At 49.7% G+C, this 27172-nt stretch overlaps 1 protein-coding gene across 1 annotated transcript; it reads left to right on the forward strand.

The window, feature by feature from the left end:
• Nucleotides 1-27090, forward strand: CGNL1 (cingulin like 1). Its single transcript, XM_056866020.1, is given in 19 exon segments — nucleotides 1-1590; nucleotides 2507-2601; nucleotides 3198-3291; nucleotides 4079-4180; nucleotides 5156-5304; nucleotides 6116-6251; nucleotides 7151-7363; nucleotides 15087-15293; nucleotides 15795-15899; nucleotides 16909-17061; nucleotides 17329-17499; nucleotides 19216-19377; nucleotides 19923-20012; nucleotides 23402-23485; nucleotides 24007-24131; nucleotides 24886-24994; nucleotides 26310-26473; nucleotides 26884-26947; nucleotides 26950-27090. Coding segments are annotated over 19 exon segments (3954 nt in total).
• The last annotated feature ends 82 nt before the right edge of the window (nucleotides 27091-27172 follow it).

Genomic DNA, 27172 nt, shown 5'->3' on the forward strand with positions numbered 1-27172 from the left:
ATGGAGTCCTATTTTGGCAGTTTCAAGCATGTGCAACAGCAGCCTCGGCAACAGGAGTGTGGGCCCTCCCTGATGCTTGCAAACAGCGAGGCCTCAAAGGCCAAGAACACCCAGAACTCAAAGGGGGGGTCCTACGGAGTCAGCATCCGGGTCCAAGGGATTGACGGGCACCCATACATCGTGCTCAACAACACAGAAGGGAATTCACCAGAATCTCTTCTGGAACCGGAAAACTGTCAGCAGGTCCCATCTCTGACCCTGAACAGAGCAGCTGTGGATTCCTGTTCGGCTCCTGAACTTGATGGGGGAAATGATGAAGACGCTCCGTGTTTGGAACATCCTCACACACACCCAGGTGTGCTTCAAAGCCTGAAGCTGGCCTGTGCAGGTAAGGGAGAGGATAGATTGCCACATTTCAGCACTGGGCCCCCCCAGCCCTCCAGCCTGTTGAATTTTCAGAAGCATCCTGAGCTTCTGAAGCCCTATGATCCCAAAAAGAATATTTTGAACCTGGATGCCTTTCAGCCTTCTTCGTTGAATAAGTCCAGATCTGCCGCAGATGAAGAAAAACCTGACCCCAAGCCTTGGAGTTTACCGCTGAAATCCATATCATCGGATAAAACAAGTCTCCAGTTTGCAGAACTGTTCAAAGCAAATGTAAAAACTGTCACTCTGAGTAAGCCCACAGCTGGGGAGGACATAAGCAAGCAGGAACTGGACAGCAACCATGTCTCAGACAGTCCTAATGGGACACATGAATCCCTTTCTTCGAATGGTGGATCTGCATATGCCATAAGCCCACCCACCAATCAGGAAACAAAGAGATGTCGGCCTGATCTCCTCCCCTTCCGCAGGCAAGATTCAGCAGGATCAATACCAAATGGCTCTCGCCGCTCATCAACTTCGTCCGCAACTCCAACTTCCGCAGCTTCCTTGTACCGGTTCTTCTTAGATGACCAAGAGTGTGCCATTTATGCTGACCACGTGAACCGTCACGAAAACAGAAGATACATTCCGTTTTTGCCTGGGACCGGTCGGGATATTGACACTGGTTCCATCCCTGCCGTTGATCAGCTCATCGAGAAGTTTGATAGGAAGGCCGGTCACCCGAGAAGAGGTCGGCTGGGAATCCGGAGAATTCACCCTGATGACCGCAAGCGGTCAAGGAGCGTGGACAGCCTTCTGCCCTCTGGTCTCCAGGCGAATTCAGAGGGTTTAGATGAATTCAGTAAAGATTTGGGGAAGTCGTCCGAACAGTTGCTGCAGCCATCCCAGATGTGCCTGAAGAAGCCATTGCCTCAAGGCCAGAAGTCACCCTCTCTTGGGGAACAGGGTGTCCCTCGGACTGTTGGTAAACTCCAGGCTGCAGCTCACGGCAGCTGTTTCAGTTCCTTGCGACGTCATCAACAGGCTAATCTCGTGGATGACAGCTTGGCGTGTAAAGCATGCACACTTACAACCCAGACTAACAAAAGTGAAAAGAAATCAGCGACTTCCACTCTCTTGGTATCAAACCGGACTGCCACTCTGCCTGACTTGGGAGAAAAGAAAATCTCTGCAAAATCTTTTGCTTCTGCTTCAAACACACAGGTAATTGGCAGGGATGTAAGATGTTGCCTCTAGCCAGTGAGGGGGTGTTGAACTTCTAAGATTACAACACTTGCAAATATGAAATAAAGGGACAGTGATACCTGAACCTTCGGGCAGCTGTCGTCAGGGCAGAGAGGCTGTTGCATGAAATGTACTTGTGCGGGGGGGGGGGAGGGGTTTTCCTACTGAACTCCATCTTCTGTGGAGGGATTTTGGGGGTGATGGGTTAGGATAGAGCAGATATTTCCATGTTAGTATTAGCGTGATCTCTGTTCCCAAATAAGCCAAGTTGGAGCCATGAAAGACCATCTCATCCAGGCCCAGGGGCCAAGCAGAATTGTCCTATCTTCTTTCCTGCCCCCTCCCCATCACTTTTTAGGAGGCCAGTGAAGCGGCATCTGGTCTGGGATCTCTTGCAATGGGGAGTCACAACACTTGGCTTGGAGGCAGTTGTCAAGGGTTCTGGGCTCAAGCCCCCTGGATCCTGCAGTGCAGCTGCAAAAGGTCTTAGAATCATAGTTGGAAGAGACCACCAAGGTCATCTAGTCCAACTCCCTGCACAATGCAGGAAATTGACAACTACCTCCTCCCCCACACACACACCCTGTGATCCCTACTCCATGCCCAGAAGATGGCCAAGATGCCCTCATCATCTGCTTAAGGTCATAGAACCAGCATTGCTGACAGATGGCTGGCCAACCTCTTCTTAAAAACCTCCAGGGAAGGAGAGCTCACCACCTCCCGAGGAAGCCTGTTCTACTGAGGAACCGCTCTAACAGTTAGAAAATTCTTCCTAATGTCTAGACAGAAACACTTTTGATTTAATTTCAATCCGTCTTGGGCTGAGCCTGTCTGTGGCACAGGCCAGCTTGAAGCAGCTGATTTTCTTCCTCAGGCATCTGCTGTGTCTTTCCAGGTAACTCCTGATTTGCTGAAGGGCCAGCAGGAAATTGCACAGCAAACCAATGAGGAAACTGCCAAGCAAATTCTGTACAACTATCTGAAAGAAGGGTGAGTAATGTGGAACAATGACAGTGGGAATGGGATTTGCTTAAAGACTTGGGACTGACTTAGGCATATCCAGTGTGCCCTTCTACCACCAACCTGGCCCTGATTCCAAATCCTCAGCTGCCTGGAGTTGGATCCTTCTTGCTAATTCAGGCCCCCTGGTTTACTCCCAGGCAACGGTGACTTATGAGCTCAGGTGATGCTCACGTCCTGCAAGAAGGGGGCTCCCCCTTCGAGACTTCTGAGGATGCTCTGATCCCTCGCCTTGGTGCTTGACTTCTGCTTTGGTGGTTTTACGGCTGGCTTGGGGGAGGGTTGCTTTTTTGTGCCATGGTTTCTTTTTCTTTTTTTAATTTTCCATTTTTTTTGTCATTGAATTTTGTTTGCTGCCTTCTAGATTTGTTTCTGAATGGGATATAAATATTGTAAACAAATGAAACATGGCACTGCAGTCTGACCCTGCTAGCAAATGTTTGTGCTTGAATGTATTTCCATAAGGAGGGGCTCCTTGGAGGTCTCTGGAGGACCTGGGGCCTTGGCAAGTGGCTGCAGTAAGTCCCAAGTCGTGGCCCGGTTGGCTGACCCTGTTCATGTTTTAGGAGCAGTGAAAACGATGATGCCACAAAGAGGAAGGTCAACCTGGTATTTGAGAAAATCCAGACGTTGAAGTCCCGGGCAGCTGGGAGCACACAGGTAAAATGCCTAGGCGTGGCAATGGTGCGTCTCTGTGGGCGAAATCTCACATTTATCCAGGCCCATGAGATTGCTGGAGGAAGGCAGAGTCATTAGGGTGCCACGCAGGATTCTGGGATGCATGTTCCCTTCTGTGCTGAAAAACATCCCAAGGAGACGGAAGTCCCACCTGGTGCAAATCCTTGGTTGCTTTGGACCTCTGCAGTGCATCCCTGGCCCCACGTTACTTTCTCCTGAGAACAGTTGGATGCAGACAGCCGAGACTAGTTCACATTCAAGTGTTAGAGTCAGATTTGGCCAAGTCCCATTGGAAAGACCATGAAAAAAATAAAACACAAACGGAAATGGATGGATAGCTCTCCCTTAATTAAGGCACCTAAATTTAGGAACTGGCTTTAAATGTTTTTTTTATTATTTATTTAAAGATTGCGAGTGGTTTGGCATGTGTTCTTGTTCCTTTTTAAAGAATGCTGTTAGCCTTTCAAAGGGTGCTCAGGGATGATAAAACAACCCCCTCCTTCCTGGGGTGAATGCCAGGAGCCTGGCATACATATAGGATGTGCTTCTGCCCCACAACCACAGACACCTCAAGCTGCCCTCGGTTCCTCTCCCTTCTCCCCATTGTTCTATTTCCAGGCCCCCTGTGCTCACTGATTCAACACTCTGTTCTGTGCTGTAATTTTGTCTTGGTTCTTTTGGGGGGCGGCGGGAGAGAGAGACTGCTCAACAATGCGAAGGAAAATCCAGCAAGGGTGTTCCAAACAAAGTCATGTTGTTTTAACTGCAGGTCGCTGATAATTCAGCTGAAGTCAAAACTCTGGTGGAACAGAAGGAGGGGCTGGAAAAAGAGGTTTCTGAACTACGGAGAGCTCTTGATCTGGAGGTCAAGGTAAGGGCTCTTCTACTGTTGTGTCAGGGTGGGAAAGCCCTCTCTCAAGCGCTGCCCTTCACTACTCTTTCTCAGCAAAAAAGTGACAGCCGTGGAAAATACAGCTTGTTTTAGAGAATAAATGACATGACACTTCCAGTTCCTCTAGCTCTGCTCTGAGCGGGGAGATTCAGAGAGTGTAGCCATGTTGGCCTGCAGTAGAAGAGCTAGATTAAAGTCCAGGAGCACCTTAGAGACCAACTACATATTTGAGGGTATGGACCTCCCTTTGTCAGATACGGGTCGGCAACAGCTTTCTAGGCTGAGAAGAATCTCTCATAGCACCTGCTATTTGAGATTCGTTAACTGGACTGACCCTGGGGCCTTCTCCATGCAACTTGGGTGTCTGACCGATAGCCACAGCCCTTGAGTCTAGGGATAGGTCACCGGTGTACCCGTGCTCAGATGAAGGAGCCAGCAATCAAATCTGGCCAAGTATAAAATCGCCCACTTGAGCTACAGCCCCTGCTGGTTTGTTATCCTGTATCAACAAATTGTGTTTACATGGACGGAAAAAAAATCAGGGTATTGAGCAGCAGATTCGGTGGTGCCCATGCCACGAAGTGCTTTGGACCAGAGTTGCCTGGGTGGTCCCAAGCCCCATCCCAATGAAACCCACTTGCCCAGGAGCCTTGTTGCCGTAACCACTGCAAGCCACCAAACCTGAGCCTCATCCTGGCTCAGAGTAACTCTCAGAGTAATCCCTCACTTATGCCTGCCTAAGAAAGATATCTGTTGGCTTTCAAACTTCACCTTCTCCAAAAGGTTCCCTACAAGGACATTGTCTAACAGGTCCCTTCGTTTGGAGGCTGGCCTGAGGCCTCTTTGCATTCACACACTTCTGTGATGGGGGAGGAGAAGCGATCCACAGTCACCTCTCCCAAGGTTTTATTTTCATGCCATTGCCATAATGCATTTTTGATGCTCACAATTCAGAATCAACAGAACCTCAAAGAAGAAAGAGATGCGACAAGAGAAGAGCTGAAGGAACTGCAAAGGTTGCTGGAAGAGGCTCTAGAGGAGAAAGAGGCCTTCTGTAAACGTGCAGAGGAGAGCGAGAAAGACCTCCGGCAAAGCGTTGAAGAGTGCGTTTTCTGTACCAGATCTCTCTCTCTTTCTCTCTCTCTAGTTATCCCCCCCTTGGAAGAAATCCAGGATTCCACAGATCAGATTTTGATTTTTTTCCCCTTGGTTGTAAGTCCAACAGAGTCCTGGGCTCTGGTAAACCCTATCAATGGTGCCTGAAGTATTGAATCCATTTTCCTCCCAAGAGATGCGCTATACTTCAAGACAGTTTCAGACTGTAGCCTTGTTGGTCTGCAGTAGAACAGCTGGATTTGAGTCCAGAAGCACCTTAGAGACAGGCAAGATTTTCGGGGTGAGCTTTCGAGAGTCAAATCTCCATTGTGACTTGTATCGAACAAAGGGCACTTTGACTTTTGAAAGCTCATGCCCCGGACATCTTGGTGGTCTCTCAGATGCTGCTGAACTTGAATCTAGAAGTGGCAGAGTGAATGGGAAAACAAAAAACAAACGAACTAGAAACCAGTAAAACATGCTAGAGGATTGAAATCAAAGTATCAGCAAAATTAATAACTGCAGCCACAGTAGCCAAACACTCTCGTGAATAAAAAGCTACTTCCGGAGTCCTGGGAGAGAACTGGCTGTGTGCACCTCACTGAGCTTGAGAAGTTCAAAGGTGGAGGGAGCCACCACTGATAAGGGCTGAGAGCTTTTGCTTCATATTGTGCCTTATGAAAGGAGGGAGTCTGCTTCTTCCTTCTCTGATTCTAGAAGATCAGAAACATTTTGTTATTCTTCGAGCTGCTCTTAGAATGATGCCTATGTGTCCGTCCCCCACAACACACACATTATCTTCTTTCTTTCTCTCTTGAGGCTTTTCCAAGTTAAAATGGAGAGAGAGCACCACCAGACCGAAATCCGGGACCTGCAGGATCAGCTCTCTGAGATGCATGATGAACTTGACGGTGCGAAGCATGCGGAGGATGGGGAGAGAGAGCTTCTCATTCAGGTGAGCTACAGCAGCTGCATGGACCGATTCCGGAAGGACTGCCAAGCCAATCTCCAAGAGATTCAAATTTGCTTTCTGGAAATGCATTTGTTTCATGCATCATCAGAGAAATTGGCAGTGTCCATTATTCTGGGTAGTCCTTGGCTTATGTGTGGCCATACTCTTGGAATATCCTTGTTTGAGGAATGCTCCCTATAGAAGAGTGTGAGTGGTTTCACAGGAGGAAATTCTGTACCTGCTGGGGGTGTTCCCCAGGTGGGTGGGTAAGAACTAGAAGAGTAGGAAAGCTCCCGAGAACTGACAATCAAGAGAGGCAAATAGATTTTTGCAACCCGTAGTGCTCAATCACCCTCCCTCCTTTTAAGATTCTCTGTCACTCAAACTGCTTTCTGTACAATTTCCAGAGGATGGCATGAAGGCATCTCCAGGGTCTGGTGGTAAGAAAAGTGGCAGGGACAGTTTTTCCTGATTGCCGCCTCCTACCCCTACATGCTCTTCTGCTCGTTTCAAAATGGGAATTCCCCCCTGCCCCCAGGGTGGCTGCAGTTAGGTGTTTAACTAGTCAGGAGACGGTTCACTCTTCTGCACTGTATCTATTTTATCTTATTCACAGAATGCACGCCCTACCTCTCTGGCCCCGTCAGGGCCTTCTAGTTTGGTCCTGGGCTGCAGCAACGATTGAGCGGAGCACCCAGGGCCTGCTGTGCACCAGGCTCTGCTCAGTTGTTGCTCCAGCCCATCTCCTGGCTGGGTGTGTACACTCCCATGATGGCCAAGACAGGGTGGTCCCAGCCTCAGTATCCGTGACCCGGAAAGGAGTTTAGATTAAGACTGTTTTCGGAGGGGCTTCTGCTGGCTGACAGCCGCTTCCACTTGTCTCTCATCCTCGATGGGCACAGGAGCTGATGCAGCTGAAGCAGGACCTTCAAGGTATCCTGATGGCCAAAGAGCAGCAGGAAGACGTCCTGAGGAAGCGGGAGCGGGAGCTGACCGCCTTGAAGGGGGCCCTGAAGGAAGAGGTCTCCAGTCACGACCAGGAGATGGACAGGCTCAAAGAGCAGCACGTGCAGGAGCTCCACGTCCTGAGGCAGAATTTGGCAGAAGCCACTGAGGTCAGTGTGGGACACCGAGGGGTTGCCAGCTCTGGGTTAGAAAATACCTAAAGATTTTTTTTGGGGGGGGGGAACCTGGGGAGGGGAGGAACTTCAGGGGACCACAATGCCATCGAGTCCCTCACCCCAAGCAGCTGTTTTCTCCAGGGAAACTGATCTCTGTAACCTGGAGACCAGTTGTAATTCTGGGAGATCTGCAGACACTGGCCGGAGACTGGCAACCCTGGGGGCAAGCCATGTGCAGACAGCTGGAGCTTAAGGGCTCCGAGGAAGTGGGTAGGGCAGGAGGGAACCAATCGGTAGCTTGTGTGAGAGTCTTCTGACTGGGACTTGCCATCAAGCCACACCCCAACTGTTCCTTCCTCTCATCCTCAGCCCTGTGTGGCTCTTGTGCCCTTGTGGGCAGTGGCGCCTTTCGCACTCTGCATCCTTCATGTGCTATCAGTGTTGAGGCATGGATGTTGTGTTGCCAGTAGGGGCTGCGCTGCCTGTCATTTGCTGGACTGTGTTGTCCCCCCGCCCCCAGGGCTGATTCTCATGGGGGTCCTCTGCACTGCGTTCTCGTTCAAACGAAAACATTTGGTTTGGGGAGGGGAGTGCTCCGAGAGAGGAAGCGCAGGCACTTGCAAAACAGTTTGTTTATGACTCAGTAATCACAGACACGTCTCCAGCTCAACCCCATGAACTGTCTTGCAAAGATGTTCCCCGGTAATTGACTGTTTTTTTCAATTATGGAGCTGCAATTACAAATGAGGAGAAATGAAAGAGGGGCTTGTTCAAAGTAACAATGATACAGTCTGGGTCTGATGGGGCAGTTAGAAACTTCCGCTCCTTGTTTACTGGCAGGACTGGCCTACGGGTGGGGGTGCGTGGGTGGGGGTATCTTGGGCGGAGACCCCTCTGCATCTCCTCCCCACCTCTCTGGGCACTGGTGGCTGGCCCTTGGCATAGTCGAGACGGCTCCGTCTTCCCTGATCCAAAGTGATTCCGGGCAGGTGGGAGCATCTTGCAGCCCCCCTATGAAGCTGACTGGGTCCAGGACTGACAGCGGGAAGATCCTCGGGCTGACCCAGCTCCAACCTCTTGTCATTCCTGTGCCACAGGGTAGACTCTCATCCTTTGCCTTTGGCTGTCGGCAACACAACCTAGAGGGCAGCTCTCAGAATGAGCCCCACCTGCTCCCAAAGGGTGTGAATGGGGGCCTTTTGAAGGTGGGTGTGTCTGTTTTGTGTGGGAAAGGACTGCTGTTCCCGAGTCCTCGCCACTGTGCTTTGCTGTAATCAGCCAGTTGAGAGATCCATTTCTGTATGCACATCTCTGTGTGTTTTTTTAATGTTCAGCCCGGGCTCCTTGATAACAGAGCGGTGCCATGCCGTTCCCCCAGGCTGGCTTTATTTGCATCTAATATGGATGCCCTTTTCTTGGAGACATCTTCTACAAACTGTCCACACTGGCCCTTTTACACACACCACCACTGGGAACCTTCGCCTTTAAATATTCAGGGTATTATCAAACAGCCCAAGGTCACTGGTGTTTTCAGCCTTTGGCTTCTGTATGGCTTCTGCCTGTTTTAATTGCAGTATTCATTCACAGCTCCCTAGTTAGCACTTCTTATCATCCTGATGCTAGGGGGGGAGGTAACAAGTTATTCCTAACGTTATGGAGAGCAGAGGATGCCACGGGGTTTTTCCTGAGCTGTGGCAAGATTTGGGAGCCATGCTTGGGAGAGAATCTGACCTCAGCTATGGAGCAGTTCTCCTCCCCCGGGGGGGGGGGTCTTAGGCATCTCCCTTTTGGTTCAGTGACACACATTCAGGAGGACTTTGGCTGCCCTCTGACTGTGCCAGCTGACTGGCGAAGGAAGGGCTTTAGTTGGCTATCTTGCCTCAGGCGCCAAAATCTTTTTGCACTGTCTGTAGTTTTGTCCCTGCCTCATCGACGTCCTCATTATCATGCTGGGCCAGGTTGGCTTGTGACCTTGAGAAAGCATGCAGACTTCTTCTCTCTGACAACAGCTCGCTCAGTCTATGTTGGTGCAAGGGAAGCTCCGGTGTGTCCGCATAAGGCCTGCCAAGTTCACAGGGTGAGTTCGTGGAGGCAGGGACTCACCTTGTCCCATGAGACTTGGGCCACGCTGGTAGCACAAGTTAATATTCTACTTGATTCTTCTGACCTTGGTGGCATTGCAGAGCCTGGCAGGCCGAGTGACTAAGAGGATCACCCGGCACTGAAATAATCACTTGTTGAGAGGTTAATCCTTCCTCAGCGCTGGCTTCTCTTGTCCACCTTTGCATGTGGTGTTGGGTCCTGTGTACACTAGGAAATTGACAATGTTTGTTCAGTGCCGTCTGTATGCTCAGAACACAATGCAGCCGCTAACCTTGTGTAAGGCAGTAGAGTCAGTTTTCACCCCAAATCTACATGTTTGCTCTCATCTGCATGTGCACTGGAAAGCACAGTGCCTGAGGCCCAGACCCAGTATGGCCTACGAGTTCTGCCTGGATGTTTGATCTCACGTGTTCCCACATGCAAATCATCGCTGCCATCATAAGCAGACTGACTCAGATATGATCCCTCCTGAAATCAATGCAGCGGGCTTACTGGGCGGTTCTCGTGCAAAGTTTGATCTGAAGCTGTCTGAATGATGCAGGTGCAGCATTCTGCCTTTCAGCTGTACCGTAACACTGAGCAATACAGGGCCTGTGAGTTAATCGACCCTCACTGCCTGTGACGGGCATGCCTTTCTCCAAGGAGGCTGAGAGTACAGCGCTACTCCACTCCCAAGCTCTGCACGCAGTCTCTCCCTTTCTAGACTTCAGCGACTGAAGGTTGAATTCATACTGGACCTGCTGGTGATAGGTGCCAAGGGAAAGATAGGTGGGTGCTTAAGAGGTACCAAGAGGGGCTCTGGTGTGCTTTGTGTGCATGAACTTTGCTTCTGCCGTTTGCAGAGGTAAAAGAAGTAAAGGAAACTGCCTGGCCAGTGAGACCACCCTCACTGTTAGCCTTCGGTTTGCTGATGAGAAGGGTCACCCCTCAGTAGCAGCTGATGAAGCGGGCTCTGGCCCATAGTCGTGTTGCCATGGGGTGGGGCACCGGGAGACCGTCTGCTGTGTATGCTGCAGGGAACAGCCATGACAACTCGTCTGGATCTAAGCCTCTCCGGCTTGACCTACTCCTGTGTTGTATTCCTGAGTGCACTGTGCACTTGTTTGGGTGTCAGCTGTCCAGACGGTGACATTCTTACATCCAGTTATGATAACCAGCTTATTTCGCAACCAGGATTAAGTCTGCTCAGAAAATTCATCTGCAGAGTCACAGAGAAGGAACGGCCGGATGTCTCTGGTCTGTGCTGGTCTGTGTGGAAATGCAAAGTTCGCTTTGAACTTGTCTGGCAAAACAAAGGATCACGACTGTAGCTGTGTCATTACCCAAGAGTCCTTTGCAGTGTTCATCCAAGTGACAAGGTCGCAGTAGAGAAAGGAACTGGTGCACTAGAAATGGGGGCTCAGATGCATTTGCTTTTGAGATGACACTTTGACAGGAGACAGTAATTTAGAACGTGATGCTGGCAAAGTAGAAACACTTACGCAGGGACTTTGCACACACACAGCAGCTCAAGAAAACTGGGCCGCTCCCTGCCCAAAGCAGCGACGCATCCTGTGAAGCCAAGCTGCATGGGCAGCCAGCCCAGGGTCAACCAGACGCTGCATGGGGTGCGGGCACAATCTGACAAGCCAGTGCCTTTGGCTCACCAGCAGCACACTTTACTCAACCCTCAGAAGCAAGAGCTGAAGAACCAGGAGTGGAGGAAGATTCACCTGTGGTGCTTTGTAACCAAATGCGATAAATCCCAAATGCCAGGGCCAGAGACAAGGGACCGCACTGCACAATCTGGAGTGAGTTCTCCAGATTCCTGACTCAAATCTCACTGCATACAGGGGTGCTTAGTTGGTGGCCCTTCAAATACGACTTCCCCAAATAACCACTTCTGTTTCTTTTGCAGTTGGTTCAGCTCTGTTATTGGCACCCTTTGTGTGACTTGAGGGTGGGTAAGCATGCTTGGTGGCAGCACAGGCTGTGTTGTGAATTAGCCCAGCCTTCGCTGTCCTCCTTTCTAAAGGAACTTGGGCAGGGAACTAGACTGAGTGAGTTGAGTGAAATCCAAGGCCTAGCAGGCTGACCCTTCAGGGCTTTCCTTGCTTCCTCAGACACTCTGAGTATGTCTGGAGAGAGAGAGAGTGCACACAAGCAGGTAATGCCAGTCTTCGTACAGTAGGAATCTCACCTGGCCAGTTCTGTTGCTTGTATTCTCTGGTAGGTGTTGGCACGAGTAATCGCACATTAACCCTTGGAAGAGCTGCTGTCAGTTCCCCAAAGAGAACCACCTCTAGACCTTGTTTAGCTCTCAAATACTTTGCAGGTGGCTTTCAGGCATCCTGAGAAAGAAGCCTGGTGTTGGTGTTCTGGCTTAATATGGCCTGTGCTACAGGCCAAGGGGGCGTATGCATCCTGCGGACGTATCATTCCTGCCGTAACTTTATTTATTTTTTATTTTCAATCTTATATCCTGCCCTCCCCAGCAGAGCTGGGCTCAGGGCCGCTGCTCCAAGCTGGCTAGGACATTATTGTGCCTGGCCTCCAGAGGGGTCCAGAAACCACCCAGGTCTCTGTATCATGGACAGCATGGGGAATGTCCCATCATTCCCTCCCCCCATGCACACCCAGACACGCCCTAGCCATATGTCAGCCCACTGCTCAGATCCGTTTCCCCAAGGCTACAGTGGATTATCACGAGTGGTGATCTTCTAGATGCTGTACAGAAGTGGTGACACAGTTGCTCCCACAGAGAACTTGATGTGAGAGTTGAATCTTGTGAATATTTTAGGTAAAAATCATTCCAGAGGACTTCCAGTGATATTCAGAGATGATGCTAGGCCCCCCTGACTGATGTTTCCAGAAGGGTGGAGATTTCCTACGGAAGGAGCCATCTATTTGGATTCCCATTTTTTTAAAAACCCAGAAAAAAGCAGTCGGAGAAGTAATGGAGTGCTTGATGGGGAGGGGCGTTTCTGGCTCACAAAAATGTGAGCAAAACGATCAGCAGTTTAATTTTCAGCTCTGAACTTCATTATCTGTCAGCTTCGGGTTCTGTCCAGAATAGGATTTTCATCAATAGAGTTTGGGCCAGGGTGTGTGGAAAGAGATTGTGGGTGAGGAATTCAGGTAGAGGGGAAAGAATTTTGCACTTTCATGCCTGGGAGAGCCTGGAGGCCAGCATTCATGGGAGGGCACGTCAGCCCTTTGTGCCGCTGCCAAGGTCTTTGGCGACCTGCAGGGGTTGGTGATTAAGGGCTGGCACACGGCTTTGGGTTGCCTTGGGCAGCTTCTGCTCATATGCCCAAGCCCCCCAACCCACCCCTGGCAGCCATGTGATTCTAAATGATGTTGGTGGGGAAGAGAAGACTCTGAGGCTGTTTTCATGGTGTGGGTTTGGTTAAAGAATAGCTGGAGCCTTTTGTTCCCTTCCCTGGCAGGCTCGTCCAGATAGGCTCAGAAAGAAGCAGGTTAACTGGTATGGAGGGGTTGGTGCTAGCACTTCATAGAGGGGGGCCAGCCCAAAGCAATTCCCTGGACTCAGTTTTATACTGAGGTGTTTTGGGACAGGGTACTTAGCCTGTCTGATCTCAGAAGCCAAGCAGGGTCTGCCCTGGTTAGTCCTTGGATGGGAGACCTCCAAGGAATAGCAGGGTCACGACACAGAGAGGCAATTATCTGGCTATCGCAGCAATAATAAAATCAATCACAGAGAGAGGCAATAGCAAACCACCTCTGAACGCCTTGAAAACCCTACAGGGTCACCACAAGTCAGCTGTGACTTGACGGCACAATCCACCATCATCAAGTTGGCCCTCTTCTCTGAAACAGTCCTGTGGTAATCTGAAAGTGACGGCAGGAACTCTGTAGCACTCAGAGGTTGGAGCATCCCAGCATGGGCTGTTCTGAGGCGGGCCCTCTCCAGCGCCCTCTTCGTGACCTAGTGCTGGCCTCTGAACGGGCCACAGGGGATGGGCATCCTCTTAGGGGAATGGCTCAAATGACCAGCTAGAGGCACAGGGAAATGCAGGTGGATGGCGTGGCTCCTCGCGTGAGTCTCTGTTCAGTGGCATTTCTTGTTGATGTTCCAGTAGAGGATCTCCCACAGCCATGTCTGTGCCCAGAACTGTGTTTAATGTACTTAAACATTATAATCAAATCACACTTTAAGACTCTTTGATACCTCTTAGCCATCTGCTGACCCCACTCCCATATGTTAGTCAAAGACATCAACGGAATCCAGGCAGGCAAGGGATAAGCAGCTGCCAGCAACCTGCTGAGGAAACTAAATTGCTTCCCAGCACTTGTGAAAGAATGGCTTCATGGGATGAGCTGGCTTTAAATCAATATTTTTGTAAATCAGTGAGACCAGCCTTGTGGTTTTGGAGGAAGTGACAAAGGTAAGGTAAGACAAGGGAGACTCAAGCTGAGCTCCTTGCTCAGCCATGAAGTTAACCAGGGACTTTGAGGCTTCCTGAAAGGGTTGTTGTGAGGATAAAACACTGGGACTGTCTACGTAACTCTGAGCTTTTTTGAGGAAGGAGTTAAAAATCTCATTGAAAGGAAATGATTTAAATCACCAGGGGAAAAGGCTGGTGTTACTTCACTGATTTAAATCCCCTCCTCCATAGTGTATCACTGTTATGCATCAGTATTGGTTCATCTGACCCTTCAACAGCCATGCGGCTGGATGCCCCAAAAGAGCTTTTCCCTTTGCCTAGGAGGGCAGCCCCCTGCCTTGAGTTTCACATGTCACTGCGGTGATTCCTCCTCCTCCTGCTGCCTAGCTCGTCCTTTTTGCACTCCTGAAATAAAGCAGCTAATCCAACACTTGGAAGGGGCTGTGGCTCAGTGATAGAGCATCTGCTTGGCTTGCAGAAGGTCCCAGGTGCAATCTGTGGCATCACCAGTTAAAAGGAATGGGAAGTAGATGATGTGAAGGATCTCCACCTGAGACCCTAGAGAGCTGCTGCCAGTCTGAGTAGAAAATACTGACCTTGATGGTCTGATTCAGTAAAAGGCAACTTCAGGTATTCCCTTTTGTTCATCGGAGCCCATGTGTCCTTCCAAACCCAGAACTTTCCACAAATGATTTTCCAAACGGAAATTTAACCATATTCAAAACAAAGGTTTTTTTAAGGTTTAAAACAACATAGTCAATGTTCCTTTGCTTAAAACATATTTCCCCTCCTTCTGCAGAACTGCACTTTCTGCCTCCTCTCTCGTGACCAGGATGCTTCCTTTACCACAGATGCTCAGCGGTCCAACAATCCGTGTTGTCCGAGTCTTCATGAAGAGGTGGCCATCTCTTTAGCCACTGGGGGGGCTGTTTTTGCCCCACCACTTTAAATCAAGAGCCACGCAACAACCTGCCCCGTGTTAATATCCATGTTAAGGAAGGACAGTGTCTGACACGGCGTTTGATGCCAGTGCCCTGCCTGAGGGTGCACAATGGCTGTACGTTGTACAACACTTGAGATGCATGCCAGTGTCACTTATGAATGGGGGCACACAATTTAGGAGGCTGTAAAGATGGCCCCCAGCTGACTGATTCTGCTTCCCATGTCAGTATTGTGTGGTCTTTGTGTTGCCGAGCACTGACTGACAGTTTGCATTTCCTCCCTAGAGAGCCGATGCGCTGTCTGTTGCCAATGCTGGTGCAGAGGAGATGCAGAGAAGTGTGGAGGAGCAAGTGAAGGAGCTGGCAGGACAGAACTGGCAACTGAAGGAAAGGCTGGTGGAGCTGGAGAACCAAAGGAAGGAACTTCTTCGAGAGAATGAAAGCTTGCGAGGAGAAGCGGCTCTCCTGGAGGCCAGAATAGCCAGAGGCGAGGTCAGCTCCAAGGCAGGCCCACAGCCCCAGAGCATTGACAGGGGCACGCTGCAGGAAAGGAGCCCATACTTGTCACTTGTGGGAGGATGGCTGGAGAGACTCTTTGGGCACTAGGGATGGTCTGCCGTGTCCTTGGGTGGTGGCAGAAGTATTTCAGCCCAGAAAACTCCGAGGGAGGGGGTGCCTTGAAAAGAAGCCATCCCCTGGGAAACTGCTTTCCGTTCAGGCTACCATCTTTGAAGAGAGAACTGTTGAATCCTTTTCAAATGTAACAAGAGAGCCAAGGTGGTGTGGTGATTAGCAGGTCAGATTTGGACCAGGTGAGGAGGGACCTGAGTTTGAATGCCCACTTGTGATAAAGCTCATTAGGCGACCTTGGGCCAATCATTCAGCCTAGCGTACGCCACAGGATTGTTGTGGGGATAAACGGGAGGAGGGGGCATCCTGTGTTCTAGCCTGAGCTCCTTGCGAGAATGTGATCCATATGTTTTCTGATGGCAGAATGAAAAGCTGCACTTGGAAGATGCCCTGGCACGCGCCAAACAGGAGGGCCAGGAGTTGGCGTCAGCCATGAGCTCTTTGGAAGCTCAGCTGGGGGAGACACAGGTAAAAAGAAGACACTTCTTGAGTGATAGCCTTCCTTCCCCAGAGAAGGAATCTCCTGCATGTTGCCTATTGCTACATGGCAGCCACAGGGGATTTGGTGTTTTTGGATGGCCCGGGGTGTGTGTGTCTTTTTCCTGACCTCAGGCAGTCCCCATAGCTGCTCTTTATCCTGCAGAGGAAAACAGACTGAGGGCCTGCATGTTTTCCACAAGAAGATACAGATAAAGTCCAAGGGGCTTTTGTAGCTGGAGAAAGGAGTGGTGGGTGGGTTTCTATTGCCCCTTCCTCAGACACACTCACATGCCCATCAAGGCCACCTGCCTACACCGGGCCATATTTCCTCTGGCTATTAAGCTGCACTGGGACAAAAAAAAAAGGTGCTCACATTTTGGGAGAAGTCAGCCTCTGTCTCAGAGGGAAGCATATGCAAACTGCCTCTATTTAAAACAAGGACCAAGCCACATTTGGGTTTGCCGTTTGCCCGCAGAAATTAGGTGCGGTTACAGCACAGGACAAACAGCTCGGACTTGGGGGGGAGGGGAGATTCCTTTAGGGAACTTGTACGGGATTATTATTCTGATGGAAGACCAGGAGTGGACATGGTGCTTTACAAAGGAGCAGGAACAGGGACAGGCCTTTGCTGGGGTTGCCAACCTCCAGGCTGTGCCTAGAGATCTCCAGGCATTGCTACTGATCTCCAGACTACAAGGATCAGTTCCCCTGGGGAAAATGGCTGCTTTGGAGGGTGGACTGTATATCATTATACCCTGCTGAGGTCCCTTCCTTCCTCAAACCCTGCCCTCCCTAGACTGCACTCCTAATCTCCAGGAATCTCGCAACCCAGAGTTGGCAACCCTAAGCCCCCAAGAGCCTTCCGTTCTCTGCGTTTCTGTACTGCATGGGTTACCCTCTCCACCATTGCTCCTTCTGATTGGGAGTTGTCTTCAGGATCCAAAAACGGGAGCAACCGTTTCATGCAGGGCTTTACCCCCCCCCCCCTTGGTCGCAGAGAAACCTCAGTCAGCAGAGCCAGGAGCAGCAGCGGTTAAGGGACCAGTTGAAAGAGGAGGTGGACCAGAAGGATCAGTTGAACAGGGTGAAGGGCGACTTGGAGAAGGAGCGCTGGCAGCTGGACAAGACCATTGAGAAGCTGCACAAGGAGGTAAGTCAGAGCCGGCAGGGGGAGCACAGACAAGCCCCCCCCCCCCCGAACAAAGGCAAGGGCAGCAGCAAACGGAAGTGAAATGTGAACTTTATGCTTGGAGTCTGGGACCTGGACAGATCAATAGGAGCTTTCAGCACTGGTGCTGGGCAGGATCCTACCAGGAAGACTGCAGGAAGGGAGGATTCAAGAGGTTGGCTTCTCAAGTCACTCCAGCAGCTCTTGGCAACTGCTTTGAACGTTCTCTCCTCCTCTCCTTCTGGCTAGATGGCTGAAATCATGGAGGTTTCACGAGTATCGACCCTTGAGCTGCAGAACCAGCTGGATGAATATAAAGAGAAAAATCGCAGGGAACTTTCCGAGACTCAGAGACAGCTGAAGGAGAAGAACCTGGAGTTGGAAAAGGCACGCATGGTGGCCCTCAAGATGCAGGATGAGGTAATGGCTCTTAAACAGGGTTGACTCTCTTTTCACCTATGACTTGGGGTCATCCGTGGAGGCACGGTGGCTCTTTTGATGCGAATCTGAGCTTGAACGTGGGAAAGAGCAAGTGAACCCACGCCACATTCTCATCGGGGCTTGGTCCTTCAAAATCATTACTGGCACATGGCCCATGCCGGTCACCCATGGCGAGAGAGACGGAGTCAAAGGGGAATAGGCTTGAATTAGTTAGGATGAGGATGAAACCCAGTGGTCTATTTTTGTAAACAGTAAAAGAATGTGGCTGATTCAGATTTGAAAAATGAGTCATTAACAAATTTAGGATGTAAATAAGACCCATAAATAAGTCATAGAACTGGAGCCTCCAAAGAAAGGGAAGTCCAATGTCTCACAGCCTCTTCCAGCAACCAACCGGGTAAAGATTGGGCAGAGGTTAAGGGGTCTTTTGTCCCTAGGTCATGGAAACAAGCTGTAGGAATGTAGGACAATTTATCTAAGACCATGCTCACCTAGGAAATCATCTAGTCAGAACACATATTCAGTTGTAACGACACTACACGCACACAAAACAAACATTATTGGAATGCTGCCATCTTGTGGCTAGAAAATTATTGCCGTGAGTCACGTTTTCTGCTTTCGGACATCAAGATTTCGAGGGTATAAGCTTTCGGGCATCAAAGCTCCCTTCATCATATGCAAGTATCTGACAAAAGGAGCTTTGACTCTCGAAAGCTTATACCCTGGAAATCTTGTTGGTCTCTAAGGCGCTACTGGACGCAAATCTTGCTGTTCTACTGCTGTTCTACATGCCACTCGCTTGAAACTTATTAGTTAGAATTATAGAATCATATAGTTGGAAGGGACCACCAGGGTCATCTAGTCCAACCCCCTGCACAATTTGTGAACAGTTTCATGTAAAAACACTGCACGGGCTGGTAATCTGCCCACTTTTCTGGAGCTTTATCTGCGAATGTGATCTGAGAGAAACCCAGGTCCCCCTCCTTCTCCACCTGTATCTCTCCTGCTGTATGTTTCATCACTGGCTGACCTCTGGTCCTGTGGTGGAGCCCCCCAGAAAATGATATCGTCTCCACTTTAAAATTTTCCATGTGAAGGAGCTCTCTTATAAAGCTCTCTCATAAAGTCAGGTCAGAGGCACCAGATGTTATGGTGAAAGCTAAAACAAGGTTAACTCAGCTTATTGGCACAATTGCTGCTGCTGCTGCATGTGTAAATGATGTGTCTTTCCACAAAATTCTGTGTGTGTTCATCTGTTTCAAGCTTTTTTCATCTGTCCCTTGACCCCCGGGTTCTTGTTTCCTGAAGACTCGGCACCGGAGGGAGCTTCTCACCTGTGGACTGCGTCTGCCAGCACAGTGTAGTTGTTAAGAGCGGCGGACTCTAATCTGATGAACTGGGTTTGATTCCCCACTCCTCCACAGGAAGCCTGCTGGGTGACCTTGGGCCAGTCACAGTTCTCTCAGAACTCTCTCGGCCCCCAACTACCTCGCCAGGTGGAGAGGGGAAGAGAATGTGATTGTAAGCCACTTTGAGACTCCTTAGGGTAGAAAAAACAGTGGGGTATAAAAACCTTCGCTTCTTCTCCTTGGCGTTAGTGCTACCAATATATATTCCCAACAGTGTGCTAGGTGCTGCACAGAACACAGAATACCTTAGGTCCTTGCTTGAAAGCCTATATTTTCTTGGTTTCAGGTACGTTTTATGGAAGAAGAATTACGGGACCACCAAAGAGCCCAAGACGAGGCCATTACAAAAACGCAGCTTCTGGAACAGACTGTGAAAGCCTTGGAGTATGAACTGGAAGCCAAAAACCACTTGAAAGAGGACCGGGCGAGACAGGCTAATATAATGGAGGTACAAAATGGACTCTGAGGGATGTGGAGCATTGAGGCAATGGGGTGACCAAAGCTTGTGCTTCATGCCTTCTGGCTCCATGGCTGATGTGAGATGTGGCACTGTGGCCTTCTGCAGCATTCATCGCAAGAGAGTTGTATGTGATGGGTGGCTGCCAGCCGTGGTTGCCCCAATGTGCAGCCCCAAATAATGCTTTGAGGGGTGAGGTTATTGGGGGGGATATTTTGTTGCTCTTACATGGTACTGTTTTTCACTTCTAAGCTGCCTTGATCGCCAAGAAAAGGTGGGCTATAAATATTTTAATGAATAAATGAGTTTCTGACTTCATCACATAAAGGATCTTCAGATGAAGAGCAGAGTGAAACATCTGGGAGACTTTTTCTCTGCAGTCTAACACAGATTCATCCAGAGATGACCGATTCCTCTGGGCAGATTTGTTTCCTCTCTCTGATCCGTTTGATGCCGTGCAGCCTTGGGAAGAGCTGCTCAGCGGCTGCATGTGACGATCAAGTGAGACACTGAGCTTGTGTTGCCTCTGCTTTCAGGACAAGATGTCCGAGCTGGAGCTGGAGCTGGAGGAGGAGAGGAATAATTCGGATATATTGTCCGAAAGGATCAGCAGGTGTAGAGAGCAGGTACTGGTCAATGCAATTTTGTTGTATTGTATGGTATCTCTTGCGGCCTTTCTCCCAAAGGGACCCAAGGTGGTCTTGATTGCATTCCAACACAGATTCACCCAGATTCCTTGAAACAGATCCATCTGGTCCATTTGTTGATGCGCGAAAGAGAGAAGAGCCACTCATTTTTAGATTTGTGTAGAATGAACATGGGTTCTGTGTCTGTCACCTCTGGCCAGCGTGTGAGTGTGTGTGTGTGTGTTTGGGGGGTGTTAACAGATCAAGGTTATAAAAACCCTATGGCTTTAAGTTGCAGCCTGGCCTTGGCGGGTTCAGGGGGTCAGGAACTCATTCACAACTTGCAAAACGAGGTTGCCAGCAAGAAGCACGTGGGGGGGGGGTATGTCTTGGCAGCACAGAGTGCCTGAGTTCACTGGCCCTTTTCCGGTCTCTCCAGCTCAATTGTATTCACTACCAATTTGAAGTTCTTGTTCCCTTCCTGAAGTTCAATAGTTTCCCATCTTCTCTTGCCTTAGAGCACTCTTGGTGGATGGCATCTAAAGCAAAAAACAACAACAATAACCGAAACGTGAATTAATTGACTTCAGAAGCCGCTTCAAGTCACTGGGAGAGAGGCCTGTTTCCATGGCAATGGCAGAGTAAATGAGCAAAGGATGAAATGACACTGACGGTGTCGTTCATTTCCTTTGGCAAAAAACCGTCCCAGCGGATTGCGCACACCTGCTCCTCTCTTGGCGCAGGTGTGCGGAGCCAGCAAATGGAAATGTGGAAAGAGGAAGTTCCCTTTTGGCCAGCCAGGCAGCAGCATTTTCATTAGCTCCTTTTATCGAGCAGCTGAGCGCTTCTGCTGAGTCAGCCAGTTCGGGAAACCAACAAGGGGGGGGAGGGTTTCTTTCCTCTCTCCTCCTTTTCCTTGCTCAAGACCTAGCCAGAGAGACATGGAAGGTGGGCGCCCAGTGGGAGACAGGAAACGGCAGCTGCAGCAGGCTCCTCCACACTATTATTACAAATCAGATTACTTTTTCTGTGACAACCGGCTCCACGGCTGCTCCTTGTCCTGAAATCGGCCCAGAGTGCCGCTGGCTCTATTAAATGCCATGTTGCGTCTGACCCTTGTGTTCCTGCCATGTCTCCTTCCTTGCTGGGATAACCACTGCCTGAAGTGACACAGAGAGACCGGTTCTTCTGACGGAATTAGCTTGGGAGGAGAAGGAGATCGAAGGTGTTGGGTGCAGAGGCATGGGCAGCTGCTCTCCTTCCATCCCTCTGCGCCCAGTCCATGGAGAGGAGGCATGGCAGAGATACAGGGAGGGGTGGGAAAGCGACTTTAGAGAGCCACCGTGGTGTAGTGGTCAAGAGTGGTGGTTTGGAGCGGTGGACTGTAATCTGGAGAACTGGGTTTGAGTCCCCACTCCTCCACATGAACGGCGGATGCTAATCTGGAGAACCAGGTTGGTTTCCCCACTCCTCCACATGAAGCCAGCTGGGTGATCTTGGGCCAGTCACAGCCTTGGTGGTGGCGGGGATTGAACCTGGGACCATCTGCATGCTGAGCAGAGGCTCTTTCACTGAACCACAACCCCTCTCTGAAGCAGAACCCTGTAATTAGAGCTAAAGTTGTAGTCTAGATTGAGGGAGAGAGAAGTATGACTGCGTCAGGGGGAGTGATGCAGAGAGACTTGGAGAAAGACATGGCTAAATAGCAGTCCTTCATGAGGCTGGAAACTAGTAATGATTGAATCTCTGACCACCAATCAAGAATAAGCACTAGTAGCCAATGGGAGAGGCTGGTAAAGAATTGGGACTATGTTCACTGACAGCTCTGCATTAGCACAGCCTTGGGTGCCAACTAAGAGATCGGAGTGGGGGGGATGCTTTTTAGAGTAGGATTTTGCAGGGGTGGTGACTTTGCCTTTGTGTTTTGTCCTGCATACAACCATCCAAAAGCTACAGAAAGGAAACTGGATCCATGTAAAAAGGGGCTGCTCTCTTCAGTGCCTTCAGAGCACTCTATTGTTACAGGCTGCAAACTCTTCCTAATCGTCAGAATCAGCCTGATAAGCTTTCAAGTCCAGCCGATGAACAAAGGAATGTAATGTTCCTTTGATTGCAATGTCCCCTGAATGGACACTTGGGGACTCAGGCCCGGAGCTTTGTGTGAAAGAAGCATCCACTTGTTGCGGGTGTGAACAGGCAGAGAAAGCAGAGCTTTTATTTAGCGGGAGCCGGTTGAACCAGAACGCAGGCTTTGAGGCAGCTCCCCGGGAGTCTGATGCCGGCTGCCCCAGGTGCTCGAAGGAAGCTTCTGCCTCCACCTGTTCTCTGCTTGTATAGTGTTGGTCAAAGCAAATCTTATGAAGGCCAAGGACATCTCCTGTGTTCTCACCCAAAGGGTTCTGATCCCTGCACTACTTGAGCGGAATTTTTTGCCTGTCCGGGAAGCGAGGAGTCCCTGGGAGCGCCCCTTTCCTTTCCACCTGTTATATTGTGGAACATTCTGCACCCATGCCTGCCACCTGAGCACAGCCGGACTTGCTGCCCCGACATGAGACCTGGCGAAGGCAGCCCCCATTTCCCACAGCCTCAGAGCACGCTGAAGGCACAATGGCTCACTGTGCAGGGCTGCACTGTGACCTGCTAAATCTAACCAACTCCGTTTTTAAAGCGGCATCTTTAATTAGTTGCTCATTATCTCATTTTTTCCTTCCAGAATGTTCCTTTTTTTTGTCTGGGCCTCACAGAGTAATTATAGCAGCATTTTCTGCATGACCCAATAACTGGGCCTTTCCAGTCCATCAATCAGGGGCTGGCTTATCCACGTTCACATGCTGAGTGGAAAGGTTTCTTGGCGCGCAGCCCCATGCATGGGAGCATCTTCCTCAGTGGCATAAACCCACATTCTGGCCCCTTCCTGCATCTGTCTCTAATGCAGACTGTGAATGCTCTGTGGTGGGGCCACTGTTCTGGTCGCTGCTAGGACCAGAATTGTCCCTTTACTCGGCACTAAATGATTGCGCAGTAATATCATTTTGAGTCACTTCCTGGAGCTGTAGGATAGATGTAAGCTGCACAACTGGGATGAATGAGCGCAGGGGTGATGAAATGGATGAGAGGCTGAGCCATAAATCAGGTGCCCAGATTGGACTTCTGCCACAGAGTCATTAGGAGGCCCGAGGCACACTGTGTTCTGTCTGGAGCCCTCGGCAATACAGCCATAACACTAACCTATTTTACAGGATCGTTGTAGGGATTACCTGGTGACGTGTGTGAAGCGAACACCGACAGCACTGTAGAAATGCTAATTATCAAATGAGAGGTGATGAAATGAAGGCCATGCACAGATAACCATTTGGTGACGTCTGCCCTTTTCTTTTTATCCATCCCAGATAGAGCAAATGAGAAATGAACTGCTTCAGGAAAGGGCTGCAAGGCAAGACCTAGAGTGTGACAAGATTTCCCTGGAAAGGCAGGTAAGAGCTGCAGCTTCCATTGAGCCTGGACTCAACTCCACCAACGCTGTCAGCACCAGAATGGTGGTGAAGTCATATTAAAAACCAGCACCCACCCACCCCCCTCAGCTTGTGCAAGAACGCCTTCCTGTTGTGGCTGGGTTTCCACAGGATTACAGAGCCAGTCGTCCTTGGGGGGTGAGAGGGAGCTGATTCCCGACTGTCTTGTTCAAGAGTCACCCAAGTTGAAAGCTGGCCAGTATCGTCTGCAGGAGCGCAGTGCCACCTGGCGGTAGACACACATCTAAGTTATCTCAAATGATGCACTTCCTTCTGGAAGACAGGGGCCACAAGACGTTTCCATTCATTTCAAGAAGAGAGGCTTCCCTGCTGGATTCTGCTTTTCTGTTCATGCGTGGCTGGTCCAAATAGGGCAGAGGCGCCCCTTGGATTTTATGCCTCTGGCACCAAAATGGCTTGGTCTGGCCCCATCATTCATACAAACTCCTCTCTTAAAGCTATTCTGCATATTCTTACTCCAGAACAGAGATCTGAAAAGTAGAATCCTTCACCTTGAAGGCTCCTACCGGTCCAGTAAAGAAGGGCTGCTTGTTCAAATGGAAGCCAGGATCGTGGAGCTGGAGGAGCGGCTGGAGAATGAGGAGAGGTAAAAGAAATAACTGGATCCTGCAAAATCTGTCTCTCCAGGAGTCAGTCATCCAGCTACTTGGACAGGCTTTGAACACATGAAGCTGCCTTATACTGAATCAGAGCCTTGGTCCATCAAAGTCAGTATTATCTACTCAGACCGGCAGCGGCTCTCCAGGGTCTCTCACATCACCTTCCTGCCTAGTCCCTTTAACTGGAGATGCCAGGGATTGAACCTGGGACCTTCTGCATGCCAAGCAGATGCTCTACCACTGAGCCACGGCCCCTCCACAGCTTTGAGGAACTCTCCTCTGAATACTGAGCATCCATAGTCATCAGGGGGCTGTCAACTTAACATCCAATACCCTGGGGGACTATGTTTCCCAGGGTGCCCCTCAGCATTTCACATGCCACTGAACCAATATCTGAAGTGCACGGGAAAGTGAACAGAAGGCAGTGAGGGGAAGCTCGCTGCTTACCTGTCAACTGGCTGGGCTGCCTGCCATCAGTAGCTGCAGCATTAAGTGGAGCTTGGGGCCCAGTTGGGGGTGAGCTTGTGGGTAGGACCTGTGGACTCCATCTGTTGATAAGCCATTAGCAAAACTGGAGAGGGGGGCTATTTCCCCTCCAGAGTTCCCCCCCTGTCACTTGTAAGCAGAAGGGCCCGCTCGGATTCTAGCCAGGGGAGGGTATGTGTGCCCATCTCTACTAGTGCCTCATTTTTCAGATTTCCCTGATTGCGAACTTCTGTGTTTCTCTCCCTGGTTTTCTAGGGATCGGTCTAATCTCCAGCTGAGTAACCGCAGGCTTGAAAGGAAAGTGAAAGAACTCATGATGCAAGTGGATGATGAACACCTGTCCTTGACAGATCAAAAGGACCAGGTAAAGGGGAAAAGATCTGACAAGATGCTGCACTTAGCAAAAATTAGCCTTTAAAAGGCTTCCATAGGTCATGCTGTATTTAATTTTGCTTCTTTAAAAAAATGCTATGCCTGCTGCTCTCTTCTGCTCTAAATGCCTCGTTGCCCATTTCTTTCAGGACAGCAGAGATTTTAAAAAATGTTTTCTGTGATGTTTGTAGAAAAAGTGAAGGCACTGTTGTGTCCAGCTGAGTAAAAACTAATTAAATCAGCCTGGTAACAAGAGCTTTAAGAACTACCTAACGTTCACCACTGACTGAGACCTACGGGTTGGCACCTTCTCCTTGCTAGAATGCTTTTCTGGAAGGGGATCACATGAATCAAAGAAAGAGCAGGAATGTCTTCCCCTGCCAGTGGCTCTCCCTGTATTCAGCTGCTTTTCTCCTTAGTGTTTCTGTTTTTGTGAAGGGAATGCAGATCTGGACAGCGGTGGAGGCAGAAACAGGAGAAATGCAATTGTTTATTTTATTTGTTTACTTAAAACATTTTTATGCTGCCTTCCCACCTGATAATGGTCCACAAGGCGGTGAACATGAGAACATTAAAACATTTAAGCTGATAAGAATATAGTTAAACATAAACTCAGTTAAAAACAACACTAGAAGGAGTGCCTGAAGGATTAAGCACTCCCTTCCATGAAGCGAGTGTACTTGGCTGCACTGTGTCTGCTCATACTGTGCACTTGCAGTGTATCTGGATAAGGCTTGGATCGCATCCGATGGGGTGGGGCAGTTTCCCACGCTCAGTGAGTGGAGTGTCAAAGCTTTACATGTTCCTTGACCGTGTGACCCTCCTGGCCACCCATCCCCAGCTCCCCAGCCCTTCTCATTCCTGGTGTTCATGGCACATTGTGAGAACAGAGGAGGCCAGGAGAGAGTTTCCTGCCTTCACACTGTTAAGAGTGGATGCTCCAGGAAACAGCAAGTAGCATCTTCGAGACCGACAAGTTTTTTGGGGGGGTATGAGCTTTCAAGAATCACAGTTCCCTTTGTATCTGAGAAAGGGAGTTTGACTCTCAAAAGCACACACTCCAAAAGAATCTTGCTGGTGCTGTTCTACTGCAGACCAACGTGGCTACCCTCTGACACTGCTCCAAGACAGATGCTCAGAGACTATAGCTGCTAATAAACAGCTGCCAGAAAACTTAAGGCAGAATGTATGACTTTTTCCACATATAGGAATGGTCCATGACTACTTGATCACTCCTGTAAAGGTGCTCTGTGCTCAATGTCATGGAAGTTAAGGAATAAGAGCTTGTTTTTGGTATCGTTTTGCAGCTGAGCTTGCGCTTGAAAGCAATGAAACGCCAAGTGGAGGAAGCAGAAGAAGAAATCGACAGGCTGGAGAGCGCTAAGAAGAAACTTCAGAGGGACCTGGAAGAGCAAGTGGACTTCAACGACCAACTTCAAGGGCAACTGAATGCAATCAAAAAGGAGCTCAGGTGACTTGGCTGCCATGGCTCTGTGGGGTGGGTTCCCCCACCCCAAACACTCAGCATTTCCAGGGACAAAACAGATGCTCAGGCTGAGGGCCTTGACATCACATTTTATACACCTTGTGTCTGTGTTTGCCAAAGGCCCACAAATATGCACACGCCCAAGAACTGCAGCGCCCATTCCAGTGTGTTGTGGCTTCCAAAACTGCAGGGGATCCAGTTGCATTTCTTGCTTGTGAAAACAGGTCGTTTTTCAGCCTTTCCAAATGCAGGAGTGACTCACTTGAATCAAGCAGCTTTTTAAAGGCATAACACAGACGCAGCCCATGTGTCTGGTGTGTGTTTTATATAGTAGAACATATATCAATAATGGCATGCGTACATATTTATGTGTATATACCTTGTTTCTTTAGCAGGCACAGGAAGCCTCCGAATAAAGTGCTGAGTGATGATGAGGATGACGACGATCTCAGCACCGATACGGAGACAGCTTTTACGAAGGACCTTCGGGGCTTAAATTCTTAAAAGGACGGCAAGGCCAGAAGCTAGATATGAAGCAGCCCCACAACTCTGGAAGAGTTCCCAGCACTCATCGAATGATTACCGAACAAGAAGGAAGATAAAAGCTGCAGGAACTTTAGCGCTGGGGGGATTTTACCCCTCCCTCCCTCCATCATGTGCAATTTCCACAGAGACTTCAGAAAT

The sequence above is a fragment of the Euleptes europaea genome, chromosome 20 (genome assembly GCF_029931775.1).
Source record: "Euleptes europaea isolate rEulEur1 chromosome 20, rEulEur1.hap1, whole genome shotgun sequence".
Classification (NCBI taxonomy): domain Eukaryota; kingdom Metazoa; phylum Chordata; class Lepidosauria; order Squamata; family Sphaerodactylidae; genus Euleptes; species Euleptes europaea.